This window comes from Carassius gibelio, chromosome A20 (assembly GCF_023724105.1).
Source record: "Carassius gibelio isolate Cgi1373 ecotype wild population from Czech Republic chromosome A20, carGib1.2-hapl.c, whole genome shotgun sequence".
NCBI lineage: Eukaryota > Metazoa > Chordata > Actinopteri > Cypriniformes > Cyprinidae > Carassius > Carassius gibelio.
In genome coordinates, this window is record NC_068390.1 from 22,190,677 (window position 1) to 22,213,532 (window position 22,856).

At 35.7% G+C, this 22,856-nt stretch overlaps 1 protein-coding gene across 1 annotated transcript; it reads left to right on the forward strand.

Moving 5' to 3' along the window:
- The first annotated feature begins 2,279 nt into the window (after positions 1-2,279).
- On the forward strand, positions 2,280-22,854 carry LOC127938959 (general transcription factor 3C polypeptide 2). The gene is made up of 19 exons (XM_052535893.1): positions 2,280-2,500; positions 3,182-3,402; positions 3,621-3,840; positions 4,683-4,983; positions 5,089-5,165; positions 5,263-5,340; positions 5,424-5,522; positions 6,292-6,519; positions 6,611-6,722; positions 6,869-6,980; positions 13,950-13,981; positions 14,621-14,750; positions 14,878-15,022; positions 15,482-15,643; positions 15,738-15,825; positions 15,906-16,025; positions 16,106-16,273; positions 19,489-19,596; positions 21,063-22,854. The coding sequence occupies exons 2-19, from the start codon at positions 3,216-3,218 to the stop codon at positions 21,219-21,221; spliced, it is 2,526 nt and encodes an 841-aa protein (XP_052391853.1). The 5' UTR covers positions 2,280-2,500; positions 3,182-3,215; the 3' UTR covers positions 21,222-22,854.
- Positions 22,855-22,856: the final 2 nt, after the last annotated feature.

The window sequence follows — 22,856 nt, forward strand, 5'->3', positions numbered from 1 at the left end:
GCATTGTTACCAGTACTGCTGGTTTATCAGCTGTGAAGACAAACAAACCCCCCCTCCCAAAGAATAACTTAAAGAATATCACTCTAAATTGTTCAAGATAAGAAGTGCTAGTGACCTATAAAAGACTAATTTCCAGACTAGTTCTTAAGCAATTAGATGTTTCAATTAAAGGGTTAGTTCACCCAAATATTACAATTGTCATTAATAACTCACCCTTGTCATTCCAAACCCGTAAGACCTCCGTTCATCTTCGGAACACAGTTTAATATACTTTAGATTTAGTCCGAGAGCTCTCAGTCCCTCCATTGAAGCTGTGTGTACGGTATACTGTCCATGTCCAGAAAGGTAAGAAAAACATCATCAGAGTAGTCCATGTGACATCAGAGGATCAGTTAGAATTTTTTGAAGCATCGAAAATACATTTTGGTCCAAAAATTGCAAAAACTATGACTTTAATTCAGCATTGTCTTCTCTTTCGTGTCTGTTCCGAGACCGTTCACTGCAGTGTAGTGAGATCCGGTTCGCGAATGAATCATTCGATTTAACCGGTTCTTCTTAGGGATCCGGTTGAACCAGTCCACCAAATTGAACTGAATCGTTTGAAATGGTTCACGTCTCCAATAATTTCTCCAAATATTTTTTTTTTTATATATATAGGTACAATACTATAGGTTATGACGAGGTTAATTATTAATTGAAATATTTTAGATTTTTGAGATGTCAATAATTAAATGTTGCTGATTATGTGAACTCTTGTACAGACGGTCAGTTGTTCTTGCTTTTTTGAAGCTCAAGATCATCTTCAAATCATTCTCAAACATTTTCAATTCAACTTTTTACTCCAATTATTATGCTGATAAAAACTATTTGTTAAGAAAAATGCTATATAGAAACACTTTTAATAATGCTAAAATAAAAAATTATAATCTCTTACTCTACAAAGTAAAATTTGCAAAAAATGTGGTTTGGAGCATTTGGATGAAAGGGCATACCCTAACTCTTACCAATGGTTGGAAAGATCATATGTGTTTGGAATGAGCTTGGAAATTCTCTCCTGCTTGACATTCCTTCTGTATCCCAGTTCTCTCGTCTAGCTGATGCTTCGGTGAGACTATTCGATGTATGGTTCCAAAGATGCCTGTGCTGCTCTGAGCTGATCCTCCACTTCTCTAAATGCTCGAAGGGACTCCTTCAAAACATCTTGTACAGTGGTATCATCTAGGAAAAAGTCACAAGACTGCTATGAAACATCTCTTCTATAAAGAGAACTCTCTTGGTTCTCTGCTACAACTGAAAATGGTAGATTCGTAGGTCAAAAGTAACTCACTGCTTTTGTTTTCGTGCATTAAATGCTTCAGTGCAATGGAAATATTTCTGAGCCAGGTCGAACCGAATCCTTTTAAGAATCAAATAATTAACAAATACAGATGAATACTCCATCTTTTATATAAACAAATAAAATATATGGAGCATGCACATATGCTTTCTATTTTAAGATATTTTAAAATGTTGTTTATTCCTGTGATGGCTTACTCCAGTCTTCAGTGTCACCCACATGATCCTTCAGAAAATCAACCTAATATGCTGATTTGGTGCAAAAAAAAATTAAAAAAAATATCATATTATTATCAACATTAAAAACAGTGCTGCTTAATATTTAAGTGGAATCAATGATACTTTCTACAATTTTATTTTTATTTATTTATTATTTAAATTTCCGTTATGAATAGAAAATTCAAAAGAACAGTATATAATTTAAACAGAATGTCTTTACTGTCTTTACTTTTGATCAGTGTAATGCATCCTTGCCGAATAGGGTTTTTTATGCTAGTGTATATAATTGTAGGATATGCAGAATTAAAATATAAGCCATGTATACTGAATGTCGAGCATTGTGTTTATTTTTCTGAAAGCTCTGCTCTGTACCTCTAAATTTTCACAGTGGACCAGTGACCCGACATTTTTTTTTTTTTTTTTTTGAAGTTACAAGTATGAAGGTTCAAGTGTTACTGGATCAGGGAGAGAAAATGAGTGTTAAAACGCATTTACAAGCTGTCTCGATTTAATTAAAAATCTTGTCTATTGTTAATTTATTTATTTATTATTTTATTTCACAAATTCACATATTCCTTTAAACTATCCTACTATTAAAATAAGTATGCACAAAGTAGAAATAAATGACAAAAATCAGTCCTCTTTAACGTTGTGCATGTGAAAAATGATAATAAAGTACTCTATCTGCTGGACCACATTGATAGCACCTCGCGGTCAGGCGGGATCACGCGCAGGTTTAAACGAGCTCTGTGGCGGCAGTGCTGGACAGGGGGCGCTAGTGAGCAAGCGAGCGTTACAACATGGCGGCGACGACAAGCTGATGTCAAAAATGCTTTAGCCAAAGGTGCCGTGGAAATCAGCACATTTCCGTACAGCACGAAAGAATATAAGCGTTTTGATTGAAATTAGGAACGAACATATTGCGCGTGGCTGGCATCTGACTGCGGTGAGTATTTCCTACTGTCGAGTGAGTTGGATTCGAACCCGCGTGTATCTCATACTGTGTGGATGAATGAAAGAGTGTCTGATCATCTTGAGCCACTGTTAAAACCCATAAAGTCAGAGAAAAAAGCCATGTCTTTCCTGTGCTTTCCTAGCCTGGAAGTAAGTCTTTTGAGACTATTATAAAGTTGTATTTTAGAAGATACGTTACTGGTCTTAGGAACATATCTCAAAGCATTATATGTTTATTTTAAAGACCGTTTTATGTTGAGAGGAAGCTTTCTACAGCGTTATGTCAAATGTATTTTTTATTTTATGTTATTATTATTATTATTTTATTTTTTAATTTTTTTTTTGCAGCAGTAGGAGTTTGAATTACTTGATGAATTGTTGTTTAGCAAAACTGAGTGAGCTCAATGTGCTGTAGGCAAGTCGCCTGTCATCGCTACTTTGCGCATGCGTGGATTTACTTCTGTACTTTACTACTATTCTGGTGTCACACTAACAGAGAGAAGTGCCAACATGACGTCGTGATAATACCATGGGTTTTGGATCGGCCTACGTAACTTTTGACCTTGTAATATAATGGAAATTGCTTGAATCCTGTTTTGAATACACTTGTATCTAGGAGAATATATATGGATATACATTTGCATATAAAATCAACATTTTTCTTTACTTCTAGTGCTGGCAGCAGTTCTGGGAAAGAACAAGTATTAATGGCAGCTGCTGCCCTGAAGTTGGGCAAGCAGAAAGGCGAAGAAATGGGTTTGCCATGTGAAAAAGACACTGATGACCGATCGGCACAGATTAACCATGAGAGCAAAGGAGCGACTCAGGATTCAGGTGAAGTTCTTGACTCTTCAGAGCCGCAGAATATGATGCAGTTAGAGATGCAAATGCCTAGTAAGCAGCCAAAGAACATTTCTGTTATAGTAGTGCATTTGTATCAAGATACTATTATAATTAATATTTTGGATTATTTTTTTTATATATATATTTTTCATTTTAAAGTTACATTTTAGTATTTTTTTCCCCCCAGACATGTCTAATCAATAATGCATCTTACTCCCACAACATTCTTTGAAACTTTTTTTTTTTTTTATTGTGTCTGGCTTTCTTAGGACACACACCTAGCTCTGAGGGTCCCCCAGGCGTGGACCAGGAAGACCCAGTTAATACAGAGGGAAACCAAAAGAAGCAAGGACCAAAGGCAAAGACTCCCGGCAGAAGGAAAAGAAAGGAGATCGTTCCACAGACTCCACCACAACATGACAATTCAGCAGTCTCTGATACTTCTGAACTCACTTCTAGTGGTCGGCCCAAGAGGAGAGCTGCGAAAGTGTATGTTCTCCAGTTGTATCCAGTTTCCCAAAATCCACACAACATGCTATATATAAAAAAAGTGTAATAACTTGAAATAAAACCGTTTGTTAAACAGCAGTCACATGCAGAAAAAAACACAATTGCAGTTTTAACATATATTTAAAAGACATTACTAAGTGTATTCAATTTGTAAATTGCAATATTTATTATATCTCCTGAAAACAATTAATTGCAGTCCTGCAGCAGAGTGAGTAATCTTTCTAAAGAATAATCAATGGTCAGATGACATGTTCTGATTTGGAGACATAAGGCAACAATTTTAATGTTGAAATACTCACAAAGTGGCTTTAAAAAAAACTTTTATATAAGAATTTTTTTATTATTATTAGAAGCAAAAACATAGATGCAAATAGAAAACTCACATTTGCAATTTTTACATGTAGCATTTCAACACAAAAACTTGCTATATTTCATTAGGATGCCATTAGCTGTCTCTGTGGGGGCAGTTGTGGCCTAAAGGTTAGAGAGTTGGGTTTGTAATCCAAAGGTTTTGGGTTCAAGTCTCGGTACCGGCAGGGATTGTATGTAGGGGGAGTTCATGTATAGCTCTCTCTTTAACTGAGGTGAGACCCACTTGGGCACTGAAACCCCAACTGGGTGCGCCCCAGGGTGGCCCACTGCTCCAGGTGTGTGTGTGTGTGTGTTCACTCTTCACTGCTCTGTGTGTGTGCACTTGGATGGGTTAAATGCAGAGTACAAATTCCCAGTATGCAACGCTGTGCTTGTCTTCACATCACTCTCTATTTAAAATGTTGTAGTGATGTTGTTAATAATAAGTTTTTCTTTTCCATCTTGATTAGTGCTTTAGATTATCTCTACAATCTTGCCAAGGATCTTGATCCTCCATCAGAATCCTCCTTGAAAGATACGGCCAAATCTGATGAAGTAGATGGCACTGACAAGAAAACGCCAAGGAAAAGGGGGGTGAAAAGAAAAATTCCAGATCATGAAAGCGACTCAGATGACGATGAGGACTTTTCCCCAGGAGAGAATGAAGAGGCAGAGAGTGAAGATGAAGAAGATGATTCAGAGCCAGACGTCAGCTTGAACGTGGAGCGCAGAGGATCCAAACCATCCAGCGGACGACCCAGAGGAAACTATGTGAGTTTATAATCCGATACTAACTAAACCTTTTGCGCTGTTGGATGATTTTGACATTACTTTCCATATCTGTGTTGTCTAATTTAATTGTGCTATGCTCAAAAGCAGGGTCCGCATCCAAGTGGATTGGCTAAAAATGTCATGGAGACCATTTGGAACTGTTTTAGTAGGACCAAAAAATTGTAAGCCATCTACCAAAGATGTAAAATGTAAGAATTCATATTTGTATCCCTAGTGTCTTGATAATGCTTGTCCATTTTTCACGAATGCTCTTGCCAGCCGGGATGAAAACTCTTCCCCCTGGGTATTTCCAGAGTGGATTCCTTCTGCCAAAGACTGGCACTTCCTGTCAAGCAGGTATTGGTGTAGCTAAATACCTCATAATATGAATGGAATGTAAAAATTCTTTATTTTAACACTTGTTTTGTTTTAATTAACAGTGAGGCTGAAAAATATTTGCCCCAAGAGAAGGAATCTGCTTCCTTTACCTTTACACGGGAAAGTATCAAGGGACAGATCAAACTGCAAACGGTGAAGAGGTAAGATTAGATTCACGATTAATTCCAATTAGTACTGACCTAAAATATTTATTTGAAGTACCCACTGATTGTACTTGAATAATATCTGAATAATTTAACAACACATTTACGTAAAAAAAAGCATGATTCTCTACAGTTCATAGTTGATCATATACAAAAATAGAATATTTATTAATATATATTTTTTTAATCTTTTTACTTCAAAATTATATTTTTTATTAACATCTTTTTATCAACTCACAAACCCCTTGTAGTTCATACCTCAGTTAGGGAAACCCTCAATTAGTAGAATAACAACCTCTCTGCTTTTATTTCAATTTATTTATTTATTTATTTTAAAGCACTCTACTATTCAAAACGTTTGGGGTTTGGCACGATTTTTAAATGTTTTTAGTCTCTTACACTCACCAAGGCTGCATTTATTTGATTAAAAATACAGTTGTTTTATGAAATATATCAAATGTATTTTAAAACGTAACTTACTCCAGTCTTCAGTGTCAGTGATCCTTCAGAAATCATTGTAATATGCTCATTTGGTGCTCAAGAAACATTTATTATTATTATCCATTTCGAAAACAAATTGCACTCTATCATATTTACGTGGAAACCGTGATACATTTTTTGTCAGGGTTTTTGGAATGTTCAAAAGAGCATTTATTTTAAATGGAAATCTAAATAATGCATAATAAAAAAAAAAAGAAATGATCCCACGTTTTTGAACAGTAGTGTATGTGTACTCCTATATATAATGTTTTATGCTAATCTGCAGGTTTGAATCATTGCCACATCATTCTGAGCGCTGGGATGCTCTTTTCTTTGTGGGGGGTCCTGTGCGGTCTTTGGAATGGTGCCCATGTCCTGACGGGGCGTCCACAAGACAGTATGCCGCCATCTACTGCCACAAAGGCATGGATGATGAACACAAAATCAACAAACTGCACACAGGCCCTGTCTTACTACAGCTGTGGGAAATCGGAGAACTTGAGTGTAAAAGCAGGTGACACAGATAAGACACTTACTGATCGGCTTTAAGAGGAAATGTTTGGTTTCAATAAAATAGTAATTTTTGACTTCTCTCCCCACTTCAGGCCCTCGACTGCTCCTCGTCTAGCATATGCTTTGGCGATAGATGACGGATGCATCTGGAATATAAGGTGGTGTCCTGCGGGAGTGTGGGAGCTGCCCTCTACCAGCAGAAAGGTAAGAAATGACATTAGACCAAAAAGTTCCAAAAAGAATATTCAAAGAGAGAAACATTTTATTAACTGTATTAAAATTATGCAAAACAGAAGGTTTTATTTTTCTTTACAGTATGCATGGTGTTTATGTATTTCGGTTTTTCTCAGGCTCCACAGATGGCTAGATTAGGTGTTTTAGCAGCAGCTTTCTCTAATGGGAGCATTGGTGTATACAGTCTTCCACACCCAGAAGCCCTTGCAGCACACCACCAGAGTAAAGGCGAGTAAATGGTGAAATGCATAACCTATGCTTCTTATTTCTTTAGTAGGGTTATATAAATTTTAGCATTCTTGTCCACTTGAAATTGCTGTTCCAAAAACAGTCAAAGTTTAGTTTTTCCTTGACTATTTTCACTCTCTGTCTCTTTGACACTTGAGGCTGTTTTTTAGAACATAGATGTCCAATCCTGCTCCTGGAAAAGCCACATTCCTGCAGAGTTGAGCTCCCACCCTGATCAAACAAGCCTGAAGCAACTAATCAAGGTGTTCAGACTCAGAGTTACTTGATAATAACAGGCAGGTGTGTCTGAGCAGGGTTGGACTTGAAGTCTGCAGGAGGTCAGCTCTGTAGGGGTGGGGTTGAAGATCCCTGCTCTGCTGGAATATGGTCACTCATAATTTAGAAACTCCCAGTGAATCAATGTGCAATTTGATGGTCCTTCCAAAAGAGGGCAGCACAAGATAGAAGAGCCTCAAGCCAAGAACTGTAATGGATTTTCCCATTACCACTAAACAAATGCAAATCTGTCTTGTATGATGTCTTTGCTTAATTTTCACAAATATTGGAAAACCGTTTAAAACAGAACACATGCAATTTCGTATTTTTTTTTAATTGAAGCTTAACTGTTAAACTGCTTTTTTTAAATTTATTTATTAATAAAACAAATAATAATATTATATCATTATTAATAGTTAATCAATTTATTAATAATAATAATAATTATTAGTAGTAGTAGTAGTAGTATTAATAGTAGTATTAAATTAATAAAAAGATTAATTTGTCAAATCAAATGTTTATATGAACAATAAAAATAATTGTTAATCATTAATTAATTAAAAAATAATAATAACAAATAATGATCAGTAATATATAGTTATTTGTACAAATAATGATATGATAATGATAATAATACAATAGCTATTATATACATAAATAATTATTGAATGAATGAATGGATGAATTGATCAAATCAAATTATAATAAAAATAACAATTATAATTAATTCCTTTAATAATAATATCTGTTTATTACTTAATTAATATCTGTTTCTTTTGTTTATTATTATAATTAATTCATTTAATAATATATGTATATTTAAATACTTATTATTGTATATATCGAAATAATAGTGTATTATTATTATTATTATTCATTCATTCATTAAATAATAATAATAATATATCTGTTTATTATTTATATATATAAAAAAGTAAAAAAAAGAAAAAAAAAAGAAAGAAAATTAAATAATAGATTACATTTATGCATTTAGCAGACACTTTTATCCAAAGCGACTTACAGTGCATTCAGACTATAAATTTTTACATATCTTGTGTTCCCGGGGAACCGAACCCCCTGTTCTACCAATTGAGCTACAGGAACACAATAATAATAATAATTATTATTATAATTAATAATATATTATATAATAATTATTATTATTGTTATATAAATAATTCATAATATTTTTTCTTTGTCTGCTTACAATATTAGTGTCTTTACATTAAATTTGTCTAGCAAATATTTGTTTAAGCTATTCAGGCACATAAATTAATGTGGATGAGGGGATTTTAATTTATTTCATTGCACATCTCAAGGCCTCATGCTCTGATCAAATGGCCAGCGAAGGCTGATTGTCCCATGGGAGCTCATAATGGCCTCTCCTCAGGGAGTGCTGGGAACAGACTGATGACCTGCCATCAGCTGCATCATTCCCTGTTTTCCTCTTTTCTTTCATTCTCTTAAAAACACATTATCTCTACTGTGTGTGTGTGTGTGTGTTTTCAAAAGATTATCCTCCCAGGCCTTCTCATTCATCACAGTCACAGTGAGAGAGCTAGAAAAAAGGGTTGGTCTAGTGCCTATTTGAGTTTCACTGCCTTCAGCCGTTTGATTAGCAGCCCCCCTTTTTCACAGCAGTGAAATGTCGCTTATCTGCAGTCATACTGATCTCTCCTCCTAGCTGAGTCTGCTTTATGAGCTGTTTACCTTTCTGTAAGCAAAAAAGCGTATTTCTCCAATGACCATTCAGACATATCTGTGTATTCTGACTAAATAAAATTCTTTGCAAGAAATGTGAATAGCAAGCATTTTGTTATATTATGCTGCTTTTGATGTTGCAGAATTCAAATGACAGCCATTTCATGGGAATAGTAGGTACCATAGACTTGGTTGAACTATAAAAACCCTTTTGACAATCACAAATGATGACTGTAAGAAAGTGAGAGAGACACACTAGTGTGTGTGGCATTCTTCCTCTAGTATTGATCTGCTACTACTGTGTTTGCTGACTGTAGCCAGATGCCAGCCTTGGGTTAACATGATGAATGCACATCATAATTTAATTGATTGAGCATACAGCCTACCAATCCATCATATCTCAAGAGCAGATAATATGTTTATCCTGAGTGATGTAGTCGGCTGGTTAAAGATCAAAGCTGCTAATTGAAAGTTTGCAGGTTTGAACCCAGTAAGAAGCGAACCATTAACTCTTTCCATTATACCACTGAGACCTCATTTGTAACTCATGTAGCAGTCTTGTTTAAACATGATGGAAACGTTTCTTCTTTGTGTTGTGCCTAAGAGCACTCTTTACCTGCGGTGAAATCATTATTTTACAATATAATACATTGTTTCTTGATACAGTAATGCTAAATTGTGTTTAATATATTCTTAATTGATTTGTTAATAATCTCAAATTCATATTAATATAATTTAATGTTAATAAAAACTTAAATCTTTTTTTATACTTGGAATGTAAAAAAATAATTTTTGAAAATACTAATAATCTAAAGTTTTTTGAGAGAGCTAAATTAGTACTTTTATTCAGCATAAAATGTATTGAAAGTTACAGAAAAGACATAATGCTACAAAATCTTTCTATTTCAAATGAATGTGGTTTCATAAATAATAAATAAATAAATACATAATAAATAAAATAAAAATAAAAAAGCAGCACAAGTGGCTTTATGGGTTTATATAATTTAAATCTAAATATATAAAGAAAAAATAATTAAAATAACAAAAACTTACCATTTCAATAAATATTGTGTTTTTTTCAAAATGTTTAATCAAAAATGGACATGTGAAACCTGAAAATTTCATGCAAGATTTTATATATATATAAAATTGTATTTAATGCACATTGTATTTAATACACATATATATATATATGTGTGTGTGTGTGTGTGTGTGTGTGTGTGTGTGTGTGTGTGTGTGTGTGTGTGTGTGTGTGCATTAAATACAATGTAATGTAGGGCTGGGCGATATGGAGCAAAAAATATATCTCGATATATTTTGCTATATCTCGATATGCGATATATATCTCGATATCTTTACAGGAAAAATAACCCCCCTAAAACTACTGCAAAAACAAATATGCCAAATATTACATGTTTAGGGCCCTATGAAACGTTTTATTTTTTTCTTCACCTTATGCTTTATTGTTACCTAATTCTGTGTTTTAGCATGTGTAATTATTTAAATGCATAAAAACAACTTAATTAGTTTAAAAAAATCTTAAAATAGCCTTATGTGAAATTTTTTCCCTTCAGAAATTCTGTGTATTTACATTTTTCTGGTTGTCAAATGAAGGCATAAAACATTTATTTAATTTATCTTTTAATTATTTAAAATTAAGCAAACTTTATTTTTTGGTAAACAAAGGGGATTTACTATTAAAAATAAAACATGGAAGAAATGTTGTGTGATTATTCCTTAAAAAAATATGTTCATTTCATTTTAATAATAGTAGTAGTGGGCTATGTACATTCTGCTGAACAATAGTAAAATATTTCTGCCAAATACTTTTATTTTGACAGGTTTACCTTTACAGTTCTGTGTATGTGATACTACAGTCTATGATGTGATATGAGCTAATTTTACTCAAATCAAATGGTCAGATGCTCATGAAGTGACTCTCGTTCAGTTCTGGAGATGTTCCTCATGTGTTCACATCTTTATCAGTGAGAGGAAAGACCCTGAAATCAGCGCGAACATCACGCGCTTCCGTGTGTTTAATGAATGAAGACGCGCTTCTGCGCCATTCGTTAACACACGCAGAACATGCAGGATTCATATTTAAATAGACTTTTCTGGGTTAATATTTGCAGATATTAGTCTATATTGCGATTTGATTTAAGTGCATGACCTACTTTTGATAATTCATTCAAAATTTAACCAATTCCGTGACATTCCGCGTTAAACTGTAAATACCGTTTTTATGACTGGATTCCGTCCGCGTTTTCTGCATCGCGGAAATCATTGGGCCCTACGTTAGACATCTGCCTTCTGTTCGTCCTACGCCTTAAAACCAAAGTATCTCCATATAATGGAGCCAGTTGTCCTTTTGTTTTTAGACTTTGTTTTTTAGACTAGTTCTATACACGCGAAGGGAGTGGGGACAAAAGCAAGGAGGCGGCGGCGAGCACAGCACAGAGAAGGCAAAGAAGCAAAGTGGCGGAATCAGAATTAAATATAAACAACATATCGATATATACGATATGTCAAAATCCATATCGTGTTTAAAAAATATCTCGATATATTTTAAATATCGAGATATCGCCCACCCCTAATGTAATGCACATCCTCATCCTCATAACACAGTAGGAGTAATACACTTTCCCCTACCCTTAATATACTAGTAAGGCTTTTTCATTGCCATCCTCACTATTTATCATTCAGACTGTCCTCTTTTGTACTAGATTTCTCTAGTTATTGAGTAATGATACGGTCCATCCTTCTGGTCCCTCTGGGGCCCTCTGTGAGGTAGACTCGGGCCCTGCTCCAGTAGAGATAAGAAACCAACTGCCCACGTTCATTAATGAACCATCTCTGTTACTTCAGTGCTGCCAGTGCAGTATTCTCTCTGTTTGTGAGCTTCTAATTCATTGATCCTACTCTAAGCTTTAATGCTTTCCTAACGACACTTTCCTGAGGCCACAAGGAGCAGTTCGGATGTAACAAATGCTGTCTTTAAAAATCTCTTTTTCAAAGGACTGAAGCTGTTAGCGTCGATTCTTAGTGGAGACTTAAGAAGGGAATTTAAGAGAACGAAATCCTGGTTGAATGTGCATGAGTTTTTTTAATGATAAAGTGGATATTGTCCAACTATAAAAGTGCTGTATGACCTTTCAAAGGCTATTCTTTCTCTCGCTGCTCTTTTATTCTCCTGATATTACCACAGAAATTGCTTCTCACACTCCACCAGTTTAACATCTCCCCACTGGCCCTGGGATGAGCTCGGAAACTGTTTTCTGTTGACAGACTGTTTGTGGTTCTTGCTGGAATCACTCTCATGGAGTCTTTGGTCAGTGATCCGGCAATGAGCTTTGGTCAAGAACTCTTTCCACCCACAGGGAACTAACCTTCATTACTGAGCGTACAATCCTTCTCACTGACCTCAGTCCTGCTCTTTGGATTTTATAGCATGTGTGTTTTGCTTCTCTATTTTTTCACTTGTTTTTATTTTTTATTATTTATTTTTTTGTGTGTGTTGTCTTATTTGTATTTGTTTCTTTTATGTATTTTTTAGTTTCGTCAATATTTATTGTGCATTTGAATATAAAGGAACATGTTTTTTTTTTTTTTTTTTATCGTTTAACTTTTTGTTTGTTTTATTAATTTTATCTTTATTAATTTTATTTTTGTTTATTAATTTGTATTGTTTTTTTTTTCTTTTTTGTTGTCTTTGTTTAATGTTCAGGTTTTTGTTAATTTATGTTATTCTTCTAATTTTGTGCAAATCACTGTATTGTATAGAGCACATTTGCATTCATTTAAACATTTTTGTACTGTAGATTGATTATTGGTTTGTTTATTGATAGAAAAGAACCCACAGTAGCAATTATAGGAAGTTTCAAAAGACTAGAGATAAAACGGTTAACCACATTCCCGCTTCCCATTAAGTTCTCAGGTATGGAGGTTTTATGGTAGATAATTATAAATCGGTTTTATCTGAAGTGAAAGGGTGTCCCGTGAAGAGGTCACTACAGAGACGCAGACTCCTCCCTTGTCAATGGAGATAATTTACTGGCTTTTTTTCATCAGGCAAGGATCTATAATTGAAATGACAAAAAAGATGCATCGCAACGCAGTTGTTAGTGTTTGAGGTCATGAATTACAACCGAATACCTGACTCCTGTTTCCTCCGGGCCTGTCAATCAAAAAGACCTTAGTCAGTCCAGAAAAAGGGCCCCTGGTCAGGGCTGTCTGCCATGCTGCCAGAATGAGTGGATCATGGGTACGATGCTTTATCGACCTGATCGACCCGTCACCACTCTGTACGGCTCCGACCTAAAGTCATGCGGCTATATATCACTTTCGCACTGTTATACACACACACACACACACAGTGTCTGTCCACAGTCACACACACTTTCATACACGTGACTCTATTCACCACCTCTAGCACTTCCCTTTTGTTTTAGATTGTCAGTTTGAGAAAATGAATCCCTGTTTAAAGAAATGAACTTTGAAATTCTTTGTCTTGTTGTGATGTTGTGTTATTTAGTAGTGCTTTAACCAGTTTGCATTAAAAAAAAAGCCCCTCTTAAAAGGCATAGGTATTCACAGACATCTGTTTCAGACTTCCAGATTTTGCAGTGTTTGTAGTTTTTAGGAAATTTAGGAAATGGGCAGTTTACAAAAAAGTCTTAAAGCAATAGTAGCAAAAACAGCCCATTTAATTATAATGGTCCAAGACAGCGAGTGGAAAATGGTCATAAGCTAAATCATGACTATTTGTGATGCAAAATAATAATAAACTCTGGTATAAGATCAAATGTCCTTTGAATGACCCCTTTAAATGATGATATTAAGCTGAACTGCTGTTAGTTTATTTCAAATAAGCACATGTCATTTTATCCTTGTCCCTTTTATTGTTTTTCTTGATTAAATGCAGTCATGTGTTGACTAGTAATGCTCCTATCTGTAAGTGCACGCCATTGAACACATTTATGTGCTTTCCAATAGGTGAAACCAGCCAAGCACCGCTGATATGCCGGGTAGGTCAATATCCACTTCACTAGCATGCCTCTTGTTCTCACAGATAAGACTTCTGTCTTTGTTTCATTCCACACAGTGAATGATGTATTACACATTCATTGCATTAGACTGAAAGCATCTGACATGAATTGCACGAGATCATTGGAAGGTTTGCTCAAATCTGATGTGTAATTTTCACTGTAGCTTAATTTCACAGCTGAAGTGACTTTTCACTAAAACTGTTCTGGGTATGGCTCCTCTGGGCCGTTTTACAGGCGGTCTACATAACGGTTTCACACATTCAAGAGATGATATTAGGGAATTTAGCTGTCATGGTAGGAGCCGCCCCTCAAACGAAATCTTAAGTGCAGAGAGGAGGATTAATGCTAACTTTTTTGGACGATGGCAGAACTAAATAGCTACTTTTTAAATTGTGATTATCATGAAATTGAATGAAATTACTTTATTAATTAATATTAATTATATATTATAATTTGTGCATATACTGTAGATATAAATAAAGTGTGTGTGTATGTAGTGTGTGTTTTATATATATATAAATAAATGCTTAACCCCGTTAATTCTTTCATCTTTACAGATGGATTTTGTATTCTAGATCAGTGTTAGATGATCTGTTTTATTGTGTTGTGTTTGTGCAGGTGAAGAAGGTTCTGACTTTGAAGATGGGCTCTAGCCAGGCAGATCATAAAGGTCAAAGTGGTCTGTGCTTTGCTATGGACTGGGTCCACGTCAAGCCACATAACCTCTTGGCTGCTGGCTTCTATGATGGTGATTTCATATGTTTGGACTCTTTGCTCATCTAAACATAATGTCTAATTGTAAACACCTTGGTTTATATATATATATTGCAGTATTTTATGTTTGTGATTGTTTCTGTTCACTTTCTCTTTTCCAGGTCTGGTTGGTTTGTGGGATCTTGTTAGTAAATCTATGCTACTGAAAGTCAGGTCTCCAGATGGTGGTGTGTCTCTCTACCCTTACCACTGTTTCCATGCTCATGATGAGAACATCAGGACCCTGTGCTGGTGCAGAGCCTCAAGGTGAGAAGCATCAGTGTAGCATCATTTGTAAGATTAGACCGACTGAGGTTGGTGGTTTTATTTTATTTTTTATTTTTTTTATTTAAGATTTGTTTATTATAACTTTCTGTTGATAAAAGAATCCTGGAACAAAATGTCATGGTTTTCAGAGAAATATTAAGCAGAACAACTGTTTTCAACATCGATAATAGAAAGAAATGTTTCTTGAGCACCAAATCGGCATATTAGAATGATTTCTGAAAACTGGAGTAATGTCCTCTGAAAATTCTGCTTTACAGTCACGGGAATAAATTGCATATCAAAATATTTTCAAATAGAAAGCAGATTTTGATAATATTTTACAATATTACTGTTTTATCAAATGTATGTATGTATGTATGTATGTATGTATTTATTTATTGTGATGAGGTATGAAAAAAGCAGGAATTATATTATGTTTCGGTCTTCTGTTGTTGGCAGTAATTTGTTGGTGACAGTGGGAGATGATCGCATGGCTAAAATGTGGGATGTGAGAAAAACCTATGCGCCTCTTCTGGCAGTAAAGCGCTGCTTGTCCCCTGAAGTGAACTGGCCCCTCTTTTGGAGCGGCATCCTGATGGCTCCAGAGTGTTGCTTTGCTACGTCAGTCCACAAACATTTTGCTCTTCTGAATATACTGTATGAGGTTTTTAAATCATATTATTACTAAATCATCATTTTCTGTTGCCATGTGTAGGTTTGGACAACATGGAGTTCACTATTTTGATTCAGGTTACATTGGAATCAAGCCTTACTTTGTGGTTTCTAGAAAACCCACTATTTGGGTATGTAGACATTTCACAGTATCTCTATGTGGTTTAGTATTGACAAAATGGTTTAATGATGACAAAACAACTTTTTTCAGAGCCTTTCAATGTCTGACTGGATAAATACTTTTGCCATTGCTGACAATGGAGGAGATTGTTTATTTAGTTTGCTTCCTGAAATGGACACTGATCCCAGCTGTATTAGACGACGGAGATATGTAAGTTTCTTTATTATTATTTAAATTCCCATATATCCAAACCTGGAATAAACATTAACTACATTGTTCAACCCACATAGTCCGTGTACAGGACTGACATGATCCAGTTTGAACCCGGTCAGAGGCCTGGAGATGAGAAACAGGAAGAGGAGGAAGTGGAAAATGCTGCAAGTAATCCTAGGAAGGAGCCATTGAGCTACAAAGGAGCAATCAGAAAGTACTATCTCCACTTTCATGACTTGGACCTGGTGAGAAACTCCAAAAAAAACCCTCATTGTTTAATTCCATCATTGTCAAGGTCTCCGTGATTAGGAATTGATGTAGGAAATCAGATTATGAGAGTATAGATCTCAGATAATGCATTATGTAGACACTGTTATCCAAAGCAACTTCATTTAAGTGCACACATTTATATTTGATAAGTTCTTGGTTTCCCTGGGAATCGAACACATACTATTGCCATGCTCTAAACTATGAGCTACAGAAAATTAGGTTATTTTAATATTAATATTCATAGCTGTTTTATTGAAAAGCAGGCTGGTGCTGGCCATATTAAGTTTACCTGGAGGTGTCATTTTATGTGACTGGCTACATTTTTGACACACAGTTCCCCCCAAAATTACAATTTTGGCATCATTTACTCACCCTCATGCCATTACAAACCCTTAGCTTTTTGTTAACCTTCAAACCACAAATGAAAATATTTTGAATGAAACCTGATGAAGTTTGTGTCCCTCCAACGAAAAACCAGGTAAGCAAATCATAAAAGATCCAAAAAGTTCATAAAGGCGTTGAAAAATTAATCCATATGAATCTTCCCATTTAATCCAAGTCTTCTGAAAAGATATGATTGCTTTATATATTTTTAGCAAAACTTGGATTAAACCGTCTTGATTCATATAGATTCGTTTTATGACGCCTTTACGACCTTTTCTTTTTTTTTTTTTTTTTTTTTACTTAGACTTTCAATGGAAGGACAAAAATTAGGGATGCACCGAAATGAAAATTCTTGGCCGATACCGAAAACCGAAAAAGAGAAAACCAAGGCCGAAAACCGAAACCGAAACACCGAAAGAAATTATGCCAATTATTAGTACCATTGCATTTATTGCTATGACCGTGTACTAACTTTACTAAAATTAAGACATTGCAATTGCATAAATTAATATTAAAGTTTCAAAGATAATTACAATTACATAACTTATTTAAAAAAAAAAAAAACATAAAAATACATAATTACAAATGATGCAAATATTTATTAAGCACAAATAAAATTCAAACCAAAAATGTATCCCACTCATGTGTATATTTAATAATAATGTACAGGCCTACTGGCCTGCAGAAAGGTTTTAAAATGAACAGTTCTCTCATAAAAACAAAGTGCATTTAGGTGAAGTGCATTTGAAATTGTTCTCTGTAGGACTAGAAAGTGCATTACTTCTCCATTTGGCAAGACTGTTATCACTTCTGGGGATGGGGACTTCAAACAGATAACCATCTAGCTGTTGAGCAGTTGAGCTTGTCATCTGCCTGACATTTGAGAAATATTTGAGAGAGTGTATTTAAATAGGGCCAGGGCATAAATAAACATTTTCATCAAATTAAAGCAGAAATCTAGCAGAAAATCTAGCATATATATGGCTACAATCTGATATTATGTATGTATATATGTTTGTGTGTGTGTGTGTGTGTGTGTGTGTGTGTATATATATATATATATATATATATATATATATATATATATATATATAGTAGCCTAAGAACAAAATAGCCAACGTATTATTATTATTTGAGGCTCTTTCTTGCAGAATTCCACTGAATATATCAGACAACGATGGTGCATGCCCCTCATCTGGTGCAGAGACGAGTCTTTTCTGCGCTCTGATCTGTCTCCTGCGCTTGTCTCCACGCGGGTTCTCCGCATACAGCGCGGCCTGGATCATTTCTCGTGCGCGCTGCCTTATTTCCGCATACAAGTAATGGTCTTTATAACGCGGATCAAGCACATTCGCGAAGTGCAGAGGATCCGAAAAGATCTCAGTGAGACGTGTGCTAACAGACTCTATAAGACTGTACTTTTCTTTGTTTTTACTTCGTGGTCCGTCTTAATCTCTTTGTTAGGAGACGTTTTAGTGCTGCGAATAAAGGAATACGAAGAGAGAGAATGTTCTCACTGGTGTTAAGTGAATGTCGCTTGGAGCTCGTGGTCTGGTTATGCAGGTGCACGTGCAGGTCGCGGTTTCTGTTTGCGTCATCACAACATTTCGGCCGTGTTGTTTCGGTGATAAAAGTCTATCGGCCGAAAACCGAAAAAGCCATTTTCGGCCGAAAATTTTCGGTGGCCGAAATTTCGGTGCATCCCTAACAAAAATGTATCAGGTTTCGTTAAAAATGGTGTTTAGAAGATTAAGTAAAGTCTTGTGGGTTTGGAACCTTTATAATTTAAAAAAAATGGGTGTAAATTGCTGGAAGTGGGAAGGACGTGCCGACATGAAAATGTGCTTCTGATTTTCTGTATGTTTTTCATGTGTAAAATGTTGACTGCTATGTATGTGTTTGCAAGACCTTCTAAAAATCCATTAGAGTCCTCTTTAATGTGTGAATATGAAAGCAGCTGTTTATGTATGAGATGTGTGTGATGGTGACTTTGCACTGCAGCGTATTCCACAGATCATTACACACAGGCTGTCCAGGTGCCGGATTGGATTTATTGGCTTAGCTATTTTCCCAGCACACCTGAGTGAGTGCAGGAGACCCCATGAGTGCAATCTGCATGTTACCATAGTGGCACCCCTCTCTCTCTTTTCCAGCATCATATGTTTTATATGTTGATTAAGTTCTGCACCCTTCATTAATTTAAAGTCATGCCTGCCTGGAGGCCTACCCCCCATCACAGAGATGCTCCATCTGTTCTGCTGTCTCACGCTCCAGCGCTCCACTCCATCCGTCTGTCCATCCACGACACACTGCACATGTCCACTTTAAGGCCAAGGTCTGGAACAGGCCAGGGTTGCGTTTCTCAAAAGCATTGTGAGCAAAGTTGATTGTACAAACCATTGGTGCCAATGGTTCTACGATCTATTTAGGCTTAACATTCCTTTCGAATATAGAGATTATGGTAAATTGTACTTATTTTGTCTTCTGGGAAATATGTAAGGATCTTCTGTAGCTCCTGAAGGGCAGCATTAAATGGAAAAAAGAAAAATGTACACACGTTCAACTTAACTTTTTGAATCAAACTGCGAGATGATAGATTGAAACTAGACGTGCTGGGTTTCAGTAGTGATCTAATTATGATATTGTGACATTTTGAATGTGACATGGATTGTAATGTGAAGTAGTCGGTGAAACCTACTATAATAAGTGTGAGAACAGTAAAGCTATGTCTACTCTAGTGCTCACTTAACCCTGGTGTGGGTGTTCACACCTTGTTTTTGTCTTTTACTCTCTCTCTCTCTCTCAGGGGACCTTTGCTAAGAGTGAAACTCGGCCCATGATGAAGCACCTGCACCATCATGAGGTCAAAGGTGTTGCTAAAGTGGACCAGATGCCACTGAGCGCGCTCTACAAGGTGAGATTGCATTTATCTATACAGCAGCACACAAGCCCAGCTGAGGCCCTCGCTGACACCTACAGCACCCTATCAGTGTAGAGCTGTGAAATAACCTGACAATCTGCATGCCAGATGCATTTGATGCTTGCTTTATGTCAGGATAACGTCTGAAACCCGAGGACAATTTTTAACAGTAGTTAACAACCTACTAGACCCCGGGGTCTGACGTAGACCAATCAAAATCAAGTTTTCAAGAGCGCTGTGTAAAAAAGAATATATATATATATATATATATATATATATATATAATAATTTCTTTCACAGTGTAATATAAGATTTTAGTTCTAGATATGTTCACCATGTACAACAATCACCCTGTGTAGACTGAACCTGTTTTAGCTGTATTGTTTCTGGTTTTAGATAAGCTATAGTTATGTGTAGCAGTGTCAGTGTAATGCTGTATTTGCACAGGCCAGTGAAAGAGAAAGAAAGAGCGGCTGGTTTGCTGACAGTTAAGCCAGATGGACGGAAGCTAATGGCCTGTAAAATTAAGTAAATGTCACTCTGGATCTAGAGTGGATGATAGGAGGAGAGCAGGAAAGCAGACTGTGTAGATTGAGAAGGGGAGTTTTTCTGAATAAGACTGCTCGATAAGGAATAGTTAGAAGGGTCGTAATAAATGCCCAGTTTTGTTATATTGATGTTATGATCACTCATAATGTTATGGTGATAATATAATTAGTAAAATATGAAAAATGAACTCGAAAGTGTTAATATAAAATGTAAAATTTTTTGTAATGCATATAATAAAATTGTAATAATGTATACTGTATACTAGTGCTGTCAAATCAACTAATGCATTTTCATGCATTCTGACTTTGGATTCTCATGCTAAACATGGCCAAAGTTAAAAAAAAAACGATCTGGATGTACAACGGAGTATTTCTATGCTAAATACGCTCCTTCAGGATTTGTAAAAGTTTCAGAAAGTTTTTTTTTCCTCGATGTCATAAAGAGGAAGAATTCCTTCCTATTAGCACCCCATCAATGATCTTCATTCCTGTTATGGAGGTCGTTGGCAGTGCTTCGCAGGACTTGCTCGAAAACAATTTGTTATTTTGTTTTAAGACCACAAATTCAGCAATTTCACCAAAGGATTGTGCTTTTTGGTTGAGAAGGAAAGATAACCATGTTCAGCTTCCCAAAGAACCCAGGATTATGGGAAGAGTGGATGCAGTTCCCATAATGCTTTGCATTCTTATGACTCTTTAGCTCCGCCCACGGTACGCCTCCAAGAGCTCGGCTGTTTTCGGAGAAAGACATAAAGCTGTATCTGTCTTCTATAAATATGATGAAACTAAAGACTCTTCGGCACTATGAAGTATGCACTACTATGCTGCTATAAGTACTCAAGATTAATGTGAGATTGGCAGAAACTGTGCGTGTTATGTCCCCTTTAAGAAAATGTGTTTTTATTCTCTCAGGTCCGTTTTAACCCAAACATGGATGCATACAACTGGATCCTGTCAGGCGGGCAGTCGGGTTTGGTGCGTGTGAACTGTGCACGTGGACTGAGCAGCTCCTTGATGCTCAAGCAGTTGCGTCAAGCTCAAGCCCAGTTTAGTGCCATGTTCCAGTCTTAGGAGCCCGCTGACTCTGCAACAGCTGTCCGTCACAGCACAAGTGCACTAGTCTCCACCCTCTCAGCTTTATCCTGAAATGGACTGTGCTATCTTCATAGGCTGAGAGACTTTTATTTTTAGAAGACTGATTAAACACTTTTTATCCTTAACTTATATCGAAAGAAGGAAAGGTATTTTGATAAGCCTCTGAATATTCCTGTTTTTATAATTTTGTGCATTTTGGTTTTTAGTACTGTACAAAGAGGAAAACCATTTGAACTTCTTTGCACCATTTTGAAGCTAAGAAAGAAGGTCTGTTTGTGTTGTGTTAAGTTCAGTATCTCAACACGTTGTTCTTTCCAAAGTATGTTTGGAGAATGAAATCCTCCGCACTTATATACCCGTGCAAATTACAGGGAGCATTATTCTCCGTTTCCTCCTGTTCCAGTTCCGTGCTATATAATGATCAAACACATTCATCTTGACATTTAGTGAGAAAACACTGGATTGAATCTTTGATATTTGCTAGCCTGTTCTCTTAGCTATCATATCAAGATGTTTTTTCCCCCTTTTAGCTTAAGCTTTCTTACCCTGAATCTTAATTTTAAAGGAATAGTAACATAAAAATTAAACATCGTCATCATCATATCGTTCCAAACCTGACTTTATATCTTTTGTGGTACACGAAAACAAATGTTTTTTCATTCTATAAAAATGCTCATCTACATAAATTCAACTATCGGGCCTTTAGATACAGTATGTTAATTCTGATGTCAGTGCAATTTGACCAATCATTGATGATTACATGTCCAAACACAGTGCAGCCTTGCCAATAAGGTGAGAAGATTATAATGAACCTAAATTTGGCTAAAGTACTGTAGTAAATTAATTAAGATCTTGTTATTTTCTGAATGTTTGGTAGTTTTAATGCTTTGGAGCCCAGATCCCTATTCACTTTCTTTATATGGAAAAGAGTGGCCTTTACATGTGTGAAAATGCCACCTTTTGTGCTCCACAGAAGGACTAAAGTCAAACAGGTATGGAAAGACATGAGGGTAAGTAGTCAAAAAGTTTAAATGTTGATGGCAGAACCATTCCAGAGCTTTCTTGTCCATTATTGTTATTCCTATCCTACTATTTCAAGTCTTTATTGCCTGTTTTCTGGCTTATACATTCTTCTTACTCAGGTCTAGCCAGAGTTGTAATGGCATTATGGACTCTGCTGATAATTTCCTGCATATGTGTTAATGTTGTCCCTGAACCAATAGCACTCTGACGTTAAGATCAGGAGCACTTTGATACCCGCCTCATAATTCATCACCTCAATGTTGTCTGAGTGAATTAACTCCAGTGATGAGAATCTGGAGAGGTGCCAGTCAGTTTAATGCTGCTTTGGTCTGTCAGATTAGATTACATAAGGTTAATAAGATTATTATAATGGATTTCTATTTAGTGTGTTATTTAAATATCTCAGTCTCATTGTGAGACTCGGGATATGGTTAGTAGTTTTGGCCTGTTTTATCAGCAAATATTCATACTTTGTAAATTGTTTTTCTTTTGTACAGTTTACTGAATTGTTTACAGCTACAGAAAACTGTAATTCTATTGTTTCATCATCATTTGAGATAAAATTGCTTTGCATATTCAACACTAATT

What these genes read in the sequence shown, in the direction of transcription:
- LOC127938959 (XM_052535893.1), top strand. Translation starts at nt 3,216, where the DNA reads ATGGCAGCTGCTGCCCTGAAGTTGGGCAAGCAGAAAGGCGAAGAAATG. An exon ending in TGGCACTTCCTGTCAAGCAG is followed by an intron (nt 5,341 to 5,423) that starts GTATTGGTGTAG and finishes TTTAATTAACAG; the next exon opens with TGAGGCTGAAAAATATTTGC. An exon ending in AAACTGCAAACGGTGAAGAG is followed by an intron (nt 5,523 to 6,291) that starts GTAAGATTAGAT and finishes GCTAATCTGCAG; the next exon opens with GTTTGAATCATTGCCACATC.